The sequence below is a fragment of the Tympanuchus pallidicinctus genome, unplaced genomic scaffold, assembly GCF_026119805.1.
Source record: "Tympanuchus pallidicinctus isolate F22 unplaced genomic scaffold, pur_lepc_1.0 scaffold1, whole genome shotgun sequence".
NCBI classification, from domain to species: Eukaryota; Metazoa; Chordata; class Aves; order Galliformes; family Phasianidae; genus Tympanuchus; species Tympanuchus pallidicinctus.
The window spans coordinates 91,610,028-91,624,405 of NW_026294618.1; the positions used below are offsets into that span (position 1 = coordinate 91,610,028).

A 14,378-nucleotide genomic window follows, 5' to 3' on the forward strand; every position below is an offset into this window, starting at 1 on the left:
CTTAATCTAATATGCAAGTATATTGGGTTCTCATTTACTCCAGTTCTAAAGGTCTCTGCTACATCGTTAAGGTGCATACGTATGCAGAACAGGAGATGCAGAGAAAATGACTCATCTCACCCATTCATGAAATCACCGAAGATATAGAGGCCATTCAGGTTGGGCGATTCACATCCTCTGTACACATAACCTCCAGTGACAGACTTGCCCACATTGCGGCCATAAGCAAATATTGGAAGAATATCATCTGTTAAACACAGAAACACGAGAACAGAGAAATTTATATCCAGAGAGAATCAAAAAGCAGTTGTTCAGTAATACTAACGGGCACAAAGTGACACGAAGGAGTGGAAGAGTTGAATAAATGGCACAGTTTAAACTTCAATGGGGATTCAGTCATTTATTCCAGGATAGAACCAACCCAGGGGCTTTAGAGAGCTCTCTGCAGAAAAGTAGCTACCTGTAGGCAGAAATATCTTACAGATCTGTCACTGCACCACCCAGCAGATTGCCTTTACGAGTTCCTGTACTTCTACAGAAGAGGATAGAAACAAACAATTGCAAGGCAGCTCAGCATCTTCATGGGTTTGCTGCCATTCTCAGAACAGAACATGCATGAATATGTAACCTACAAACAATTTGTCATTTCTGAAGATAAATGCTTTGTTTCAGGCAACATTAATGCTGAATTCAACACTTCTTGAAGCCCAGAATCAGATCCTACAAAATTATGCAGCCTGGGGGAAAAAGTGAAGACAGGACTATATTTCATCTTTGATCTTAATGAGGATACAGATCACAAATGTAGCTCACTAAAAATTAAAGGCAAAATCTAAAGTGGTTTATTTTTAAAAAGAGCCATGAGTACAAGCATAGGAGAGCTGCTGATGACAAATACTCATACTTGTAAATGCAAGTTTGCTCATGCAGATGTTCCAGAAACATCCATACCAGCTTGAGATCAGATGTTTTCCTCCAAGAACTGAAGGAACATTATATAACATAATACCCAGTCCTACTACCATGCTCTACAAAGACCATCAGTATCCACTCTTTGTTGAAGGAAGCCAAGTGAGTCAAGTTTGTCTGCTCACACCCACATCCAGATCCAGAGCACAGAGTATGTGTTCTGCTGGAGCACTCTACTCACTGGGATACACTGGCTCTTTTGTAAGATGTGTTTCATGGTCCCAGCACCAGCCTGGTTGCCCTGCCTTTTCCATAGCCACGCTCAGAGCTTCTGAAGAAATCTCTGAAGGAAACAGAGCATCAGTTTTGTATGTAGACCCAATCTGTTGGGTTCCCCAGGAAAGCAGTCTGGAAAAGCCACAGGCTTTGACCTTAAATTCCACTTTCAGTGTAGGACAAGGAATTCCCTCCCTGAAGGTGGTCAGCATTTCATATCAACACAAGGGCTGGGGAGAAGAGATTTCTGCTTTTAAGTAAACCATCTCCATTCAACAAGGAACTGGATTGTTCAGCTACATGGAAAAGTAATACTATAGCCAACTAAATACAAGTAGTATAAAAATAAAGTAAGCTTCTACGAGAAGCTTCTTCCTTACCCAAGGAGGAATTATGGCAAAGCTTTGTGTCATAGCATTCAAATCCCTCTTTTGCTCTCCAGCCATAGTTTCCTCCTTTAACAATTATGTCCACTTCTTCAAACCTGTTCTGTCCAACGTCTCCACAGAATATCCTCCCTCTTCCCTTTTTTGTGACAGGATCCCCCCGGTCAACCGCACAGCGCCACATATTCCTGACCCCATAAGCATAAACCTCAGGGCGAGCCTTGAGATCAGACACAAAAGGGTTATCAGGAGGGATGCGATATGGCTTGCCATCAGGACCTCTTCCATCCACATCAATCCTCAAGACTTTCCCCAGCAAAACACTCCTAAAGAGAGCAACAGATAAAGACAGATTTACAAGCATGAGTGTGAGAAACAAGTGAAGACACGGACAGTTCCCTCCCTCCTTCCCCAAGGAAAAATTATCTGTTCAAAAGAGTAAAACAACAGCTGGTATGTTTTGCAACTAAATCACAGAAAACTCTTCCACTCTTCTCAGTGAATTGGGTCCCCTCTACTTTCAAAACACAAAATTTTAACTAAGTTTTGTAATTATGAACAAGCACTTCCCAGAAGCACTGTTACTTTACTCTTCCATACTGTCTCATTTCTAAGCCCTGCGACTTCGTAGATGAGCTCAACGTTTTCGCCTGCACTCCTACTTACTTGTTCTGAGCATTCCCAAATTTCCCAAAAGGGTCTCCAGCTTTCCCTCCATCCCCTATGAATAGATACAGATAGCCATCCACACCAAAGAGCAGTTGCCCACCATTATGATTTGCAGCTGGTTCTTCAAGTTCCAAAAGATTCCTGAAAGAAAACAAAATAAATGAAATCCAGATGTAGTTACTGGAAGGAACTGACCATTCAAGGCAGGCCACAGAAGTAGTGCATTCCTACTGTAGAAGAAAGCAAAATCACCTAGCTGTGCAGATTCCTCAGATGCAATGCAAGGGCTCAGCTACACCCCAATTCTTGTGAGCCTGCAGTTTAGAGCTGGCTGCATGCCTTGTAGCAGTGCACTTTACAGCACCCCTTGATGAACAATAACCACAAGCCATGTAGCACACTCCTGCTCCATGTACCACAGCTTTAACCTGCACTGCCTCAATACCTCTAGCACTAGCTGCAGTGCTCACCCAGCACTATAGGCAGAGCAGTGTCACAGCTCACTTGCTAACACAAGCAGAAATACACAATGCGTTCACTAGAGCAAAGAGTTGTTGCCCTGTGAACTCCAATTGTGGAAGCTGGGTTCTGCTTTCTTATATGAAAAGTAGCTGGTGGTTCTAAAGGCTTCAGCACCATCTTTGGAGTATCATATGGTGACTGCAAAACTTGAAAGAAAATAAGTCTGCTATTAACAAGTTCTTCTCTATCACAGAGACTAGTTTTGGCAGGGGGTGGGGAAACATCAGATCAAATGAATGTACAGTACTGTACTGAAACATCCCTGTTCCCCCAGAGCACAAAAAACTTCCAAGGAAAGTTGTGCTTTACAAGCTTCAAGGCTTGAAGTTATTACTGCTCTTTAAAAAGGCAAGAGTACAGAAAGACAGGACAATTCAAAAGTCTGGATCCTGGGTTGTTTTCATGTCTTTTTAGTTTGCTGTGCAGACTTCAGCCAACTTGCCCCATTAGCTTTTTAACAGACCCATTCAACATGGGAACAGTGCCAGTTCTGCAAGGGGGAAAGACAAGAACAGAGAAAAACATTTCTTACCATGGCACACAGTAGCATTCAACATAAACGTTACCTTTCTGAGTGTGGATCTGCTCTGTTGGCATCAGAGGCCAAAACCTTCAATTCACTGATTCTGATCTTTTCCACTTGCTTCTTATCCATATATGAATAATAGATGTAAAATTTCCCATTGTTCTTGTAGTTGGGGTGGAAAGCCATCCCCAAAAAGCCTCTTTCATCCCCTATCCACGGCGTTGCCAGCACGATACTTTTAATATCCAAAAATGGCTCCTCCAGCCGGCTGCCATCAGGTAGGTAGACCCAGATGATGCCCACCTGCTCAGCTACAAACATACGGTGGGTCTGGTCGTTGGCATGCAGCATGAGGACCGGGTTCCTCAGGCCATTGGCAACCTCGGTAAGGCAGAGCTGGAGGCAGCCCCTGCGGTCCTCCACCACTGAGCCCAGGTTGCGGTTGAGGGCCGTGTTCCTCAGCACGTTGGGGAAGCAATAGTCCTCGTCATGCAGGCGAAGGAGGTTGCAGAAGCGAGTCTTATTGGTCTCACAGCATTCTTGAATGTGCTTATCACTGGTGAGCAAGCTGATGGCAGAGCGGCAACTGAAATGAAACTCAGAGCAGTAGTCGAAACAAAGTCCTGGAAGCTTTCTGAGAGGCGTCCTGGGGTTTTCAGCATCATAGAGATGTGCAGCATACGGAGAACATTCCTAGAAAGTTAAAGAATGCAGTTGTGCACACATCTAGGAAAAGCCAAGGCTCCTCCTTGTAGAAGCAAAGCAGTTAAATGAAAAATTAATACGGTAGAGAGCACAGTGAGTCATCTTTGGAGTAGTAGAAAGCCACTCAATATAAAGCTAAAAGGAACTCAGAGCTCACTAGCAGTTTCCTTCAGCAAAGCACTATCAGCTGCACCTAAGTTACTCCCAAAAGAAAGACATCTATTTATGCTGTGGAATCCTCCATCACTAGAGGCTCCTATGGATTTAAGAGATTTTTCTGTCAATCTACTCTGACCTCTGCTATTAGAAGTTTCCCTTTGTTTCATCTGCTAGATTTTAAGCTATTAGAAGTCTCCCTTTGTTTCATCTGCTAGATTTTAAGCTAGGCTTTTTATTCTCTGTCTGTTAAAAGCAGGTTATGTTTGCTAACTTGCTGTAGGGATCGTTTGCTCTGCTCTCCCACAAGAAAAAAGTGACAAGGAAAGAGGCACTGATCAGCTCAGTAGGCTGTCAGTGAGCAGTTCTGAAGAGATGCACAGGAGCAGGATGACAGCATGACAGAGGTCTGTGAAAGTCTTGAGACGTTGTAATGATGAATGAGCATTGCTTGTTCAACCTCTACCCCAGAAGAAAAATGAGAAGCGTCAGATAAGATTAGCAGGAGACAAGTTAGAAAAGGAAGCAAAATACTTTCTTTGCCAGAGAAAATTGCAGTTACTAGAGATGTACACTGGCTCACAGCAAGACTAGATGACCGAATGGAAGAGAAAACCACTGATGATTGAGTGCCAAGAAAGTCACATGTGATTTCAGAAGTGCCTGAGCTGAAAACAACTGGAAGCTAGGAGCACATTCTGTGCATTCACCCTCCTGTTACATGCTCCTCCAGCAGCTTTTGGCTACTTTCAGACAGGACACTGGGCTGAATTGGTCTGATGCTGTACAACTTCAACTACATTCTCACATGCATGAAAGTACATAAATCTCAATTGTGGTTGAGATTTAGAACTATTCTGAGAAAATGAATCTCATCCTATGCAATTCATGTAGCTACCATTAACTCCATATGCAATCTTCTGCAAAAAAATAACTGCAAGAAATGCTTTCAAATACTGTGCATCTGAAACTCCTCTCATCTGTCATTAGCATGTGCAGTAATAAAAAAATCAAGCAGTAGGCTTGAATTCGTTACTATATCCAAATTCACCATCTTGCGAAAAAAAAAATGTGGCCAGAACTTCCATAAAACATTTATTGAAATCTCACCAATTTATATTAGTCAGTAAAAAACTTTTATTAATTTAAAATTTATTTTTAATTTAATTTAAAAGCAAAGGAGCTGCAGACAGATTATTTTACTGGTTTTCATGCCAGCAGCCTAAAATAATCTGTCCAGAGTTTTTATTGGTCAGATACGTTATAGAATCATTCAAGTAGGAAAGACCACCAAGTCCATCACATCAACCATCAGCCATCTGCACCATGCCCACTAACCACATCCCTCGGTTAGGGGTTCTTGAACACTGCCAGGGATGGTTACCACCTCCCTGAGCAGCCTGTGCCAGTGCCTCACCACTCGTACCGAGATTTTTGTTGTTGTTGTTATATTCAACCTGTTCCTCCCCAGCACAACTTACAGCCACTACTTCTCACCCCATCAGTGTTAACCAGGAGGAGAGGCTGACCACCACCTCACCACAACCTCCCTGCAGGAGCTGTAGAGAGCAGTAAGGTCTCCCTGATCCTCCTCTTCTCCAGACTGAACAATTCCAGTTCCCTCAGCTGCCCCACGTAAAGCTTGTACTCCAAATCCTACACCTGAAAGTAGCTACACAGACAAGCTCAAGAAAGGAGAATTATTACACTAGTATCTTTACTGCTACATTAAATAAATCTGCTTAAACAAAATTGAACATCCCTTACGCTCCGCAGAAACTTCAAGGATTAGATGGCCTTACAGTAGTTACTGTGAGTCTGCCTTCATTTTGCTCAAGTGTGTATGGAACAATAGAGTTAATCCAGCTACACTACAGAGCAGAATCAGCAGAAGCTGCTGAGATAATATTAATAACTCTTTGCTATTTTCTAATAGCTTGCCTGCAAAAAGAGTGTGCATTCAGCAATAAAGCGAGGCCTGAGATTTAAAACTCCCTTAGAAGTGTGATTGTCTGTACTTCCTATCCCATGCTATGTTTTCCTATTCCATACTCACGGCTTTCAATCAGCTTTAAAAAGGCTTATTTTGCCTTCGGTTTATTTTTTGGTTTTGCTTTTTCCAGCCTCTCCTTCAGCAGCTTCCTGAGCACAGAAACATCCCCTCAGCCAGCAGCCAAACAGCTGTCCTAGCACATGGAGCACGGTTTGCATCCAGGGAGATTTCACAGCCTTCAACTTGAACAGCACCATCTTAAGAACATTACAGGCAGTTTTCAGAGTTTCATTTTCCATTTTTGGGCTAAATCCTCAAACTTCACAGCTGAGTGTCAGACTCAAAAAGCTACCAATGCTTACAGCACGCTTAGCTAGCAGAAATACCGCAAAATGAAGCAACTCTATCAGCAAAGACAGATGGCTTTAGAGTCTGCTTGGAAACCTCCCCAAGTCAGTTATCAAGAGAAACAAAGTAGGTTTAGAGTTACAGCAGGAAATCCGTGGTCCTGAGCACATCCTCATTGAATCCTCTTCTGTCTTCAAAGGAACACAGCTCATTGCAGAGGTAAAATGCACTCTGTGGCATTGTGCCTGGGCTCTGCAGGACCGCTGAGATTGCTGCAGCAACTACTAATTATTGTGATGCTGTGGAGGTAGTACAATAAAGACTACTTTCCATCCCTTTCAGGTGAGATCAGTAACAATTTGATCCAGCAAAATGACATTGCTTAAGTGAAATCACTCTGTAGATATTTGCTTCTCCACTATTTCAACAGCCAAATAACAATTGTCAAAAAACTCAACATGGTTGTGACAGCACAAACAGGAAAAAACTTTACAGGAGCAGCAAGATGTAACAAACCCAAGTTCCTCCCCATCAAATAATGAGCAAGTGAATTCCAGAAAAATAAAGAAAGCCATAACTTACTACTTTGAAAAGTGTATGTCTCAATTGAGGAGAAGGACTCTTGCTACAAAATATGTTTATAAGAAATCCAAACTGAAATCACACCCTGAGTGAAAAACCTAAATCTGAAGAGGAAATAGCCACGTTTTTACAGCGTTTCTTTTCTACTTGGATCATGCAGAAAACATTTGTAACACCAACGCCGGCCATCCTGCCAGTACCTGCAATGCACTGCTTGCTGGTTTACTGACTGTAAAGTGACAAACAGAACCCTGCTGTTACTCTACTCAGCCCGAATGCTGAGTTCTCATCCCCCATGCAGATGCCAGCACCTTGACAGCATCCAAAAGGATGGTAACATTTTGGTACACAGATGAAGTTTTAGGGCAAAGGAAATTTTAACTAGGATAGTTTTATATGTTCCTAGTAAGAAGTGTGGCTTTTGGCTGCTTGGTCTTTTGGCATGCAGTAAGTGCTGCTCTGCATGACTAACAACTGTTAAAAAGGAGCTCAGATCTGTTCTTTAATTAGGGGGACAGAGAAGGAGAGCTCAGGGAGAACAGAGCAGTGCCTGTGGTCTTTTGTCACCACACAATGCCTGCTTCTGTGAGGCAGATGGACATCATGCAGACAGCACCAATAGAAAGAGCAGCTGAAGACTCAGGATTTTGCTGCTGCTGCATGAACCTACTTCCTAATAAACTGCTGTACTTCTAACCACCATTTGAAGCATCCTCAGCAGGATCATAATCAGGATATCTCCTTCTTGTGATCCAGGGATCTAAGTGCTTTGCCTGATAATTCTTGCATCATTTCATCCTGTAGAATTTGTAGTCCAGAACCTACTAACTGCCAGCAGAAAATAAAGTACTGACCTATAACTCTCCCCTTTGCTACAGGAAATCTAGCAGAGCAGCAAGATTCCCATCATCACCTGAATCGGGCAAAGCTTTCGTAAACCATTACTGCTATCAAATGTCACTATATCTTGCCAAAGCACTTTGCTAAATGCATGCTGAAGATGTGATGCCATTACTCTGTCCACCTACTTCTCCCATGCTCCCTCACCTCTTCTCCCAGCAGGACATCCATAACAGACTATCAGAACTACAACTGACCCCAAGTAAGCCCAAAACATAGGACAAAGCTACAGATTTTCCACCCTACCTGACAGAGAATATCTTTGATATATGTTCCACACAGCTTATGCCCCCGAGGATCAATATAATCCAGGATCTCATGGTATTTTGCTGCAATGCTATTGTCTCTCTCCCGGTCACAGCAGCCAAAGTTTTCATAGGCAGAGCAGAACTCCAGGTGGAAAGGAGGCTGGAAAGGTGGCCCATAATCCAGACATTGAGGGTGCCCTAGGACATTGCCTATGCAGCAGAACAAGGAGAGACAAAGACAGACACATGGGCAAGAAAAGGAAGCTCTAGAGCTACTGCTTCTCCTTCCAGTGCCTGGCCAAACATTCACTTTCTTCAGTGTAGGCTTCCTGAGGTCAGATGTATGAAAATCCTGGACCTCTGGTTCATTCATTCTCTCCGCTTTATTAATTGCCAGCCACAGAGCTCAACATTCACTCGCTCAGGTTTGCTTACATTCCCGCTCCCTTTTTCTCTGAAGTTTACTATTTGGCTGGAGAGAAACCTTCCAGCCTGCCCCTTTGGTATTTCACACGTCACATGGCTGAACACTCCCCCCTGGATATTTCTCACGTCCCTAGGAGCACTCACAAATCTAATCCCCACAGCTTAGTTAAATTAACTGAGCAATCATTCCCCAAGAAATACAAAGATGGAAGCGTAAGTTATGATTGTTACATACAGAACAGGATAACCTCTCCATTAGCAAAACAGAAGATGAACAGTTTCCAATTGCTATCACTTTGAATCTGGTTTGAGACTGAATAAGAGTAAGTAATAATTTAGAATCAAACAGAGGAGGCAGTAGCTAACCATGTGTACAAGTCATTCCAGGACAGGACCATTTTACAGAGGTACTGCTGTTACCCACAAGCCTAGGTGGGAATTAACATGAAGAGGTACTCAAAAGAGTGAAGGAGAAAACAGTTCTAAGGTACCAGAACCTGAAATTGACTGCATTATGTGGCAACCCTGTACTTAAGCTGATTGACTTTAGTGATGCATCTTGAAGACGGTTTAACATCACATTAGATTTTTGTCCACTTTTCTCTCTTGTGAAGAACATGCAGTGCTTCTCCCAGTTGCCTGGTACAGCATCAGCTGCACGCGCACTGTGCTTGCACACACTGCCCTCAGTCTGGCATTCCGAGGACAACACTTGTCTCACTCCTCATTCCTTCAGCATTGAGCTCTTCGTGTTAACTAACCTCGTCCACCAGTTTGAACTTTTCCTGTTAGAACTTAAACCTCCCTCCTCCTTCCCTAGAGATATGCCATCTGCAGACAAAACAACCCAGAATATTTACATATGCAGAGAACTTCACTTCCAAGTTAATGCACAACAGCAGAGGCAACACACATCACTGCTTTCACAATGAGGTGAGAAAGCCACAACAGTTTTACTTGCATTTAGATAAGGACAGAACACGATGTCCCACAGAGGACATCTACTGCTCGCTTTACCCAAACACTCTTAGCTGAAGAAAAGCCCCACTGCAAACATACCATCTCACATCACTCTAAATGCAACCAGACAAGACTGAGTGGAACTTCCCATTTACCATCACAGATAAGAACAACTATGGAAAGCCCTAAAGGACTCCAAATTCAAAGCAGTATAAAGCACACCAACACTGGTTCTGCAGGGACTAGTCCAAGGGTAGAGTACAGATCTGCTTAGTGCTGACACCTGTGTAGTGCTGACAACGCGCCTACAGTGCTCCAAATGCAAATCCAAGTCTTGTGCAAGTGTTTGGAAATGAAATTCCAGAACAGGAGATGGAATATCTGAAGGACAACACACTGGGCGCGTGGACCAAGAGATTTGGATTCCCTTAGCAAGTTCCTTGCTTCAACATAAACGAGGCAAGGAAAGATTTGCTATTTGCTTCATGGAAACACCTCACAAGTTTTGTATGCAGGATGAGGAATCAATTCAGAAGAAAACCAAACCTTGACCACAGAATTCAGAGCCAAGGCAGAAGATTCCAATGCACTAGGAGTCAACATATTCAAAGTACAATGCACAGGCTTGAGGACACAGTATGGCATTCAATAGCGTGAATAGGAAATTCCACTCAGGACTTGAGATTAACAAGTTTGGTTTTTTCTTTCAGGTGCAAGTCCTACACGTAAAGAAACTTGTGATTTCCCATAAGGCATGAAAGTAATACTCAAGACTGTCGTGCAAAAACTAGTACCATGCTCATCTTCCAGTGCTGACTGCAGCTCTGCAGTTCCCTTCTGTCACTAGAACATGATCCCTGGCAGCAATCTTGTTCCCAGAGAAGGTGACAGGAGAAAGCTCTGAGCACAGTGGATTAACAGATTTTTTCAAAGACATCAACTCCTTCTTGTTCTCACATTCTTACTGCCACGCGAAACTCTGCTGCTGTCTCACATTTTTTTCCCCCTCTTTATCAAAAGGGTGTACATGGTTCCCACAGGCAGCTAAGGGGACATAAGAGGAATGAGCATCTAGTTTTGTAACTCTGTGTTAAGTCATACGATATCAACTCATCTGCACACCAGCACAGAGATGAGGGAAAGTGGCACAGAAGACAAATACTATCAAAACACACCCAGGCCCACCTCCAGGAAGTCATCTGCTCTATCAAAGGCCCAATTCCGAAGCCCAGAGGAGCACAGTGTCAGGCAGAAATCCAAATTAAGGACTCCAAGGAAGGGGCATCCTGTCTGGTCGCCTCCCAGGGCTGTCCCAGGAAAGCCCCACTGTCCATGCACAAATCCCATCAAGATGAATCACTGCACACAGCTGATAGGATCACCCTTTGGACTAAAGGGAGCTGCTTCCTGATGGTGTGGGATACTTCAATAGAGGCAGAGCATTTTGAAACAATCAAAATTCAACTTAAGACCCATAATAAAGCAGTAGATCATCACAAAACAAGGCAGCAGCCTTCTTACGAAGACAGAAATAAAGAAGCGGTTATGGAAAGTAGTTTGCCCTGTTCAAATACTCAGAGCACATCACAAGACCCAACACTAACCTAGACTAAACTCCCAGATAAACACTCATCTATTAAAAGCACAGCTGAACTTATCCATATAGTACTACACTGTTAAAGACATCTTTATTCATTCCCAGTGGTGGCTCAAGCCAGCCACCCAACTGAATTCTACAGAGCTGTCATTAAAACAGAAGTAGTACTTGGAAAGATTTTTGTTGTTGTTTTTAAATGAATTGGAACGCTAGTTTGTGACAACACATTAACATTTCCTTTCCAAACACAGCAACAGTGTGCATTTCAACTCACGGGCAGGACTGCAGAAGAGGCTCTAGCAATCCTCTTTGCAGCTCGTAACGTTTTCAGTAGTTCAGTGCTGTTTCTGAAGCTCTGCAACACCAGCTTTCCCATTACCACAATACAGCAGCAACCCTACCTTCAGCTCCCCCCCCCAACAATATGAGGACTGCCCTTGAACAGGACACAAGCCATGAATACAACGCATGGAAACTGACTAGGGTATGTCAAAATGCCTCAGCTATGTGAACAGGTTGCTTCATGGCCTATATATCAATATACAATGGAAAGAGTGAAGTACAGGCCTCTCAAATTTCCACGTATTTCAGGAAATCAGCCATAAACAGTAAGTTATGCAACACTTGTAGTGAGAAACTTGCTTCATGCTGCATCACACACTGTTTGTAGGTTAAAGCATCCCACTTATGATTGCCACAACTAGCCCTGAGTGGGTTTTGAGCCACATTCCAGCAGCCATTTAAATCAGCATCCATACAAGTGAACATAAGAGCCACCCTACAATATCAGAGAAACTCTATACCATAATTACCAAGTAGTTCTCAAAGTATGCATGAAATTACTGATGTTTGCATTTCACAGAAATCAAAAACTAACTTAGAGAAATTCTTCAGCATCATCCATTGATTTACATAATTTTATTATGAAATAAATACAAACCTAGTGCTTTTAACAGAACAAAAAAATCTACTAGAGTTGACAGTTTCTCTTTAGAGTAGATTTTAGACTAATGCCAATACAAAAGCCAGTTTCACAAGGGGAAAAAAATGCAGCAAGACCCTTGAGGACACCTTTTAATCACAGCTGTACAGAGGAATCTCAAAGACCAGATATGCTCAGGTAGGCACTGCTGTGCTTATTCACAAACTTCTTGAGTGTCCGAAACCTTTTCACCTGAGCTTTGCAGCCATGGTGCGACACGTATTTAAAGTACTTGCAATCTAAGCAAGAGAAGAAAAAGTAATGTCAGCTTTACCACAATGCAAGCAAACAAAATACTTCTACTTTTTAAGTAACATGCAAGTATGCAAGTACTCTATTTCAGAAGGCAATAAAACAATCCAAGACATGCACATTACCAACATAACTGCAGCACCAAATTACTGAGAGCTGAACAGGCTTTCAACACAAGAAACTGTTCTACAAAGTCTGGAAGTTAAAAGAATGGAAATAATAAATCTTCTAACTAACTGAAGGCCCAAACTTACAGATAGATTATGCTCTCACACCATATTCTCATTCTTAATTTTGTCACCACTTCCTGGTCAGACGTTCTAACTGGTTTCAGCAACATTTCAATGAATACTACCTCAAAAGTCCTGACATTCACTTTTTTATTGAACTGTCACTAACTTCACTCAAGACCTCCTTCCTCCTCTTTTCAATGTTATCTCACTCACAAGATCCTTAAGGACCACCTAATCCTCAGTATTTGCTAAGACACTGCTTAGACTGTAGCCCGGAGAGCAAACTTTCTGTATCCCTCACAACATTCACTCAGGATCCTGCTGTATATTTTTGAAATTGTGGTTTCAAGGTTATAAACAGAGTCTGTGGTATTGTGACTGCTCAACAAGGCCAAGTAAAATTGAACTCAAACCCAGGAGAAGGCAAGTTATGCAAGCTAGGTCTCTTAGAGAGGAACATCAAACTGTTTTAAACATTTTTCTCCCATTTAACTTCAAAGACCACAATCTTCCCTAGAAGAAAGAAACAGCATTTCTTCCAGGGAGCAGAACAGATGCATTTTATCTCATTAGGGCTAGAACTAGATGTTATTTCTAGTGTATGTAGTGAGAAAGAACATTTAGTATTACCCTTTCCTAGAAGAACTCCAGCCACCAGAGCTTTTTCATACGAAAGGCTTTCATTTTCCTGCCAATTGCTCTTTGCTAAGTAGCGGCTAAAATGGAAGGCTGGCCACCAGTCCTTCCTGGAGCTCCACTCCTGCTTAATCCAGTCAAGATGCTTCTCAGAACTGCAAAAAGGTAAAACAAGAAAAATTGAGATGAAATAGTGAAGAGGAGGCACTGAGCTTTACAATCAGCTTGGTATGTTAGCAGACTTTGACACTCCACTGCAGACTGTTTAAGCAGCAGTATTTAAAGAAAACTTTGGGTTAATCTATGCATAATCAAACACTACTGTATTGCAAATACTTACCTTATCCCATTATCTTCAGCACTGAAGACCTTACAGTACATCAGAAATGAAAACAATCTATACACCAGGGAAGTGACCACAATGCCCTGTATTTCAAGGTACTCTGAAGCTGTGTCCTCAAAAACAAAACTGCGAAGTTCAAGCATTGTACCATTTTACCTAACCGTATGCAACAACATCCCCAGTTTTAACCCATTAACTTCTGGACCTTGTGCATAGGTAGTTGCAGCAATAAAATAGCAAAATGGTCAAACAGTACTGAATTGATTCACCATAAATATGCAAGGCTTAAAAAAAACTAAAATCTTTTTTTTTGGAAAAAAAACCCAGACATTAGAGATCTTCTGGGCATGGATTGCCTGGAGATGGGACTCCTTCTGAAATCAGAGTCCTCCTCTGAACACATAAGCAAGTATGTATCAATCCCCAGGCATCTGACTTAGCTGTTAAGAATACATTGTATTCTGTAAGTTACCAACAAAGGAGAACACATCACACCATGACCCCTTCGCAGTCCACTGATGCCCAAACCTGTTACAGTCAATGTATGTTTAACAGCAAAGACCAAACTATTGTTTTTCTCCTGGAAGAAGGAGAACAGTGACAAGCAGTAAATGTTATCCAGACATTTGAACAGCATTTTCTGCATAAACACGACCTGGTAAAAACCTTTTTCAGCTAATGATTACAGTGAAAATTTAAGAATTGCCCTTATAATAATTTCTTCTAGCC

General features: G+C 42.3%; 1 protein-coding gene across 1 annotated transcript in view; it reads right to left on the minus strand.

The window, feature by feature from the left end:
- HHIPL2 (HHIP like 2) overlaps positions 1-14,378 on the minus strand; it is a 28,522-nt gene that overhangs the window by 6,219 nt on the left and 7,925 nt on the right. Inside the window, exons 9-14 of the mRNA XM_052671660.1 lie at positions 13,301-13,461; positions 8,219-8,430; positions 3,329-3,981; positions 2,238-2,381; positions 1,566-1,897; positions 121-247 (exon numbers count right to left, since the gene is read on the minus strand). Coding sequence (XP_052527620.1) covers positions 121-247; positions 1,566-1,897; positions 2,238-2,381; positions 3,329-3,981; positions 8,219-8,430; positions 13,301-13,461 — 1,629 coding nt within the window. The remainder of the gene's footprint in view (positions 1-120; positions 248-1,565; positions 1,898-2,237; positions 2,382-3,328; positions 3,982-8,218; positions 8,431-13,300; positions 13,462-14,378) is intronic.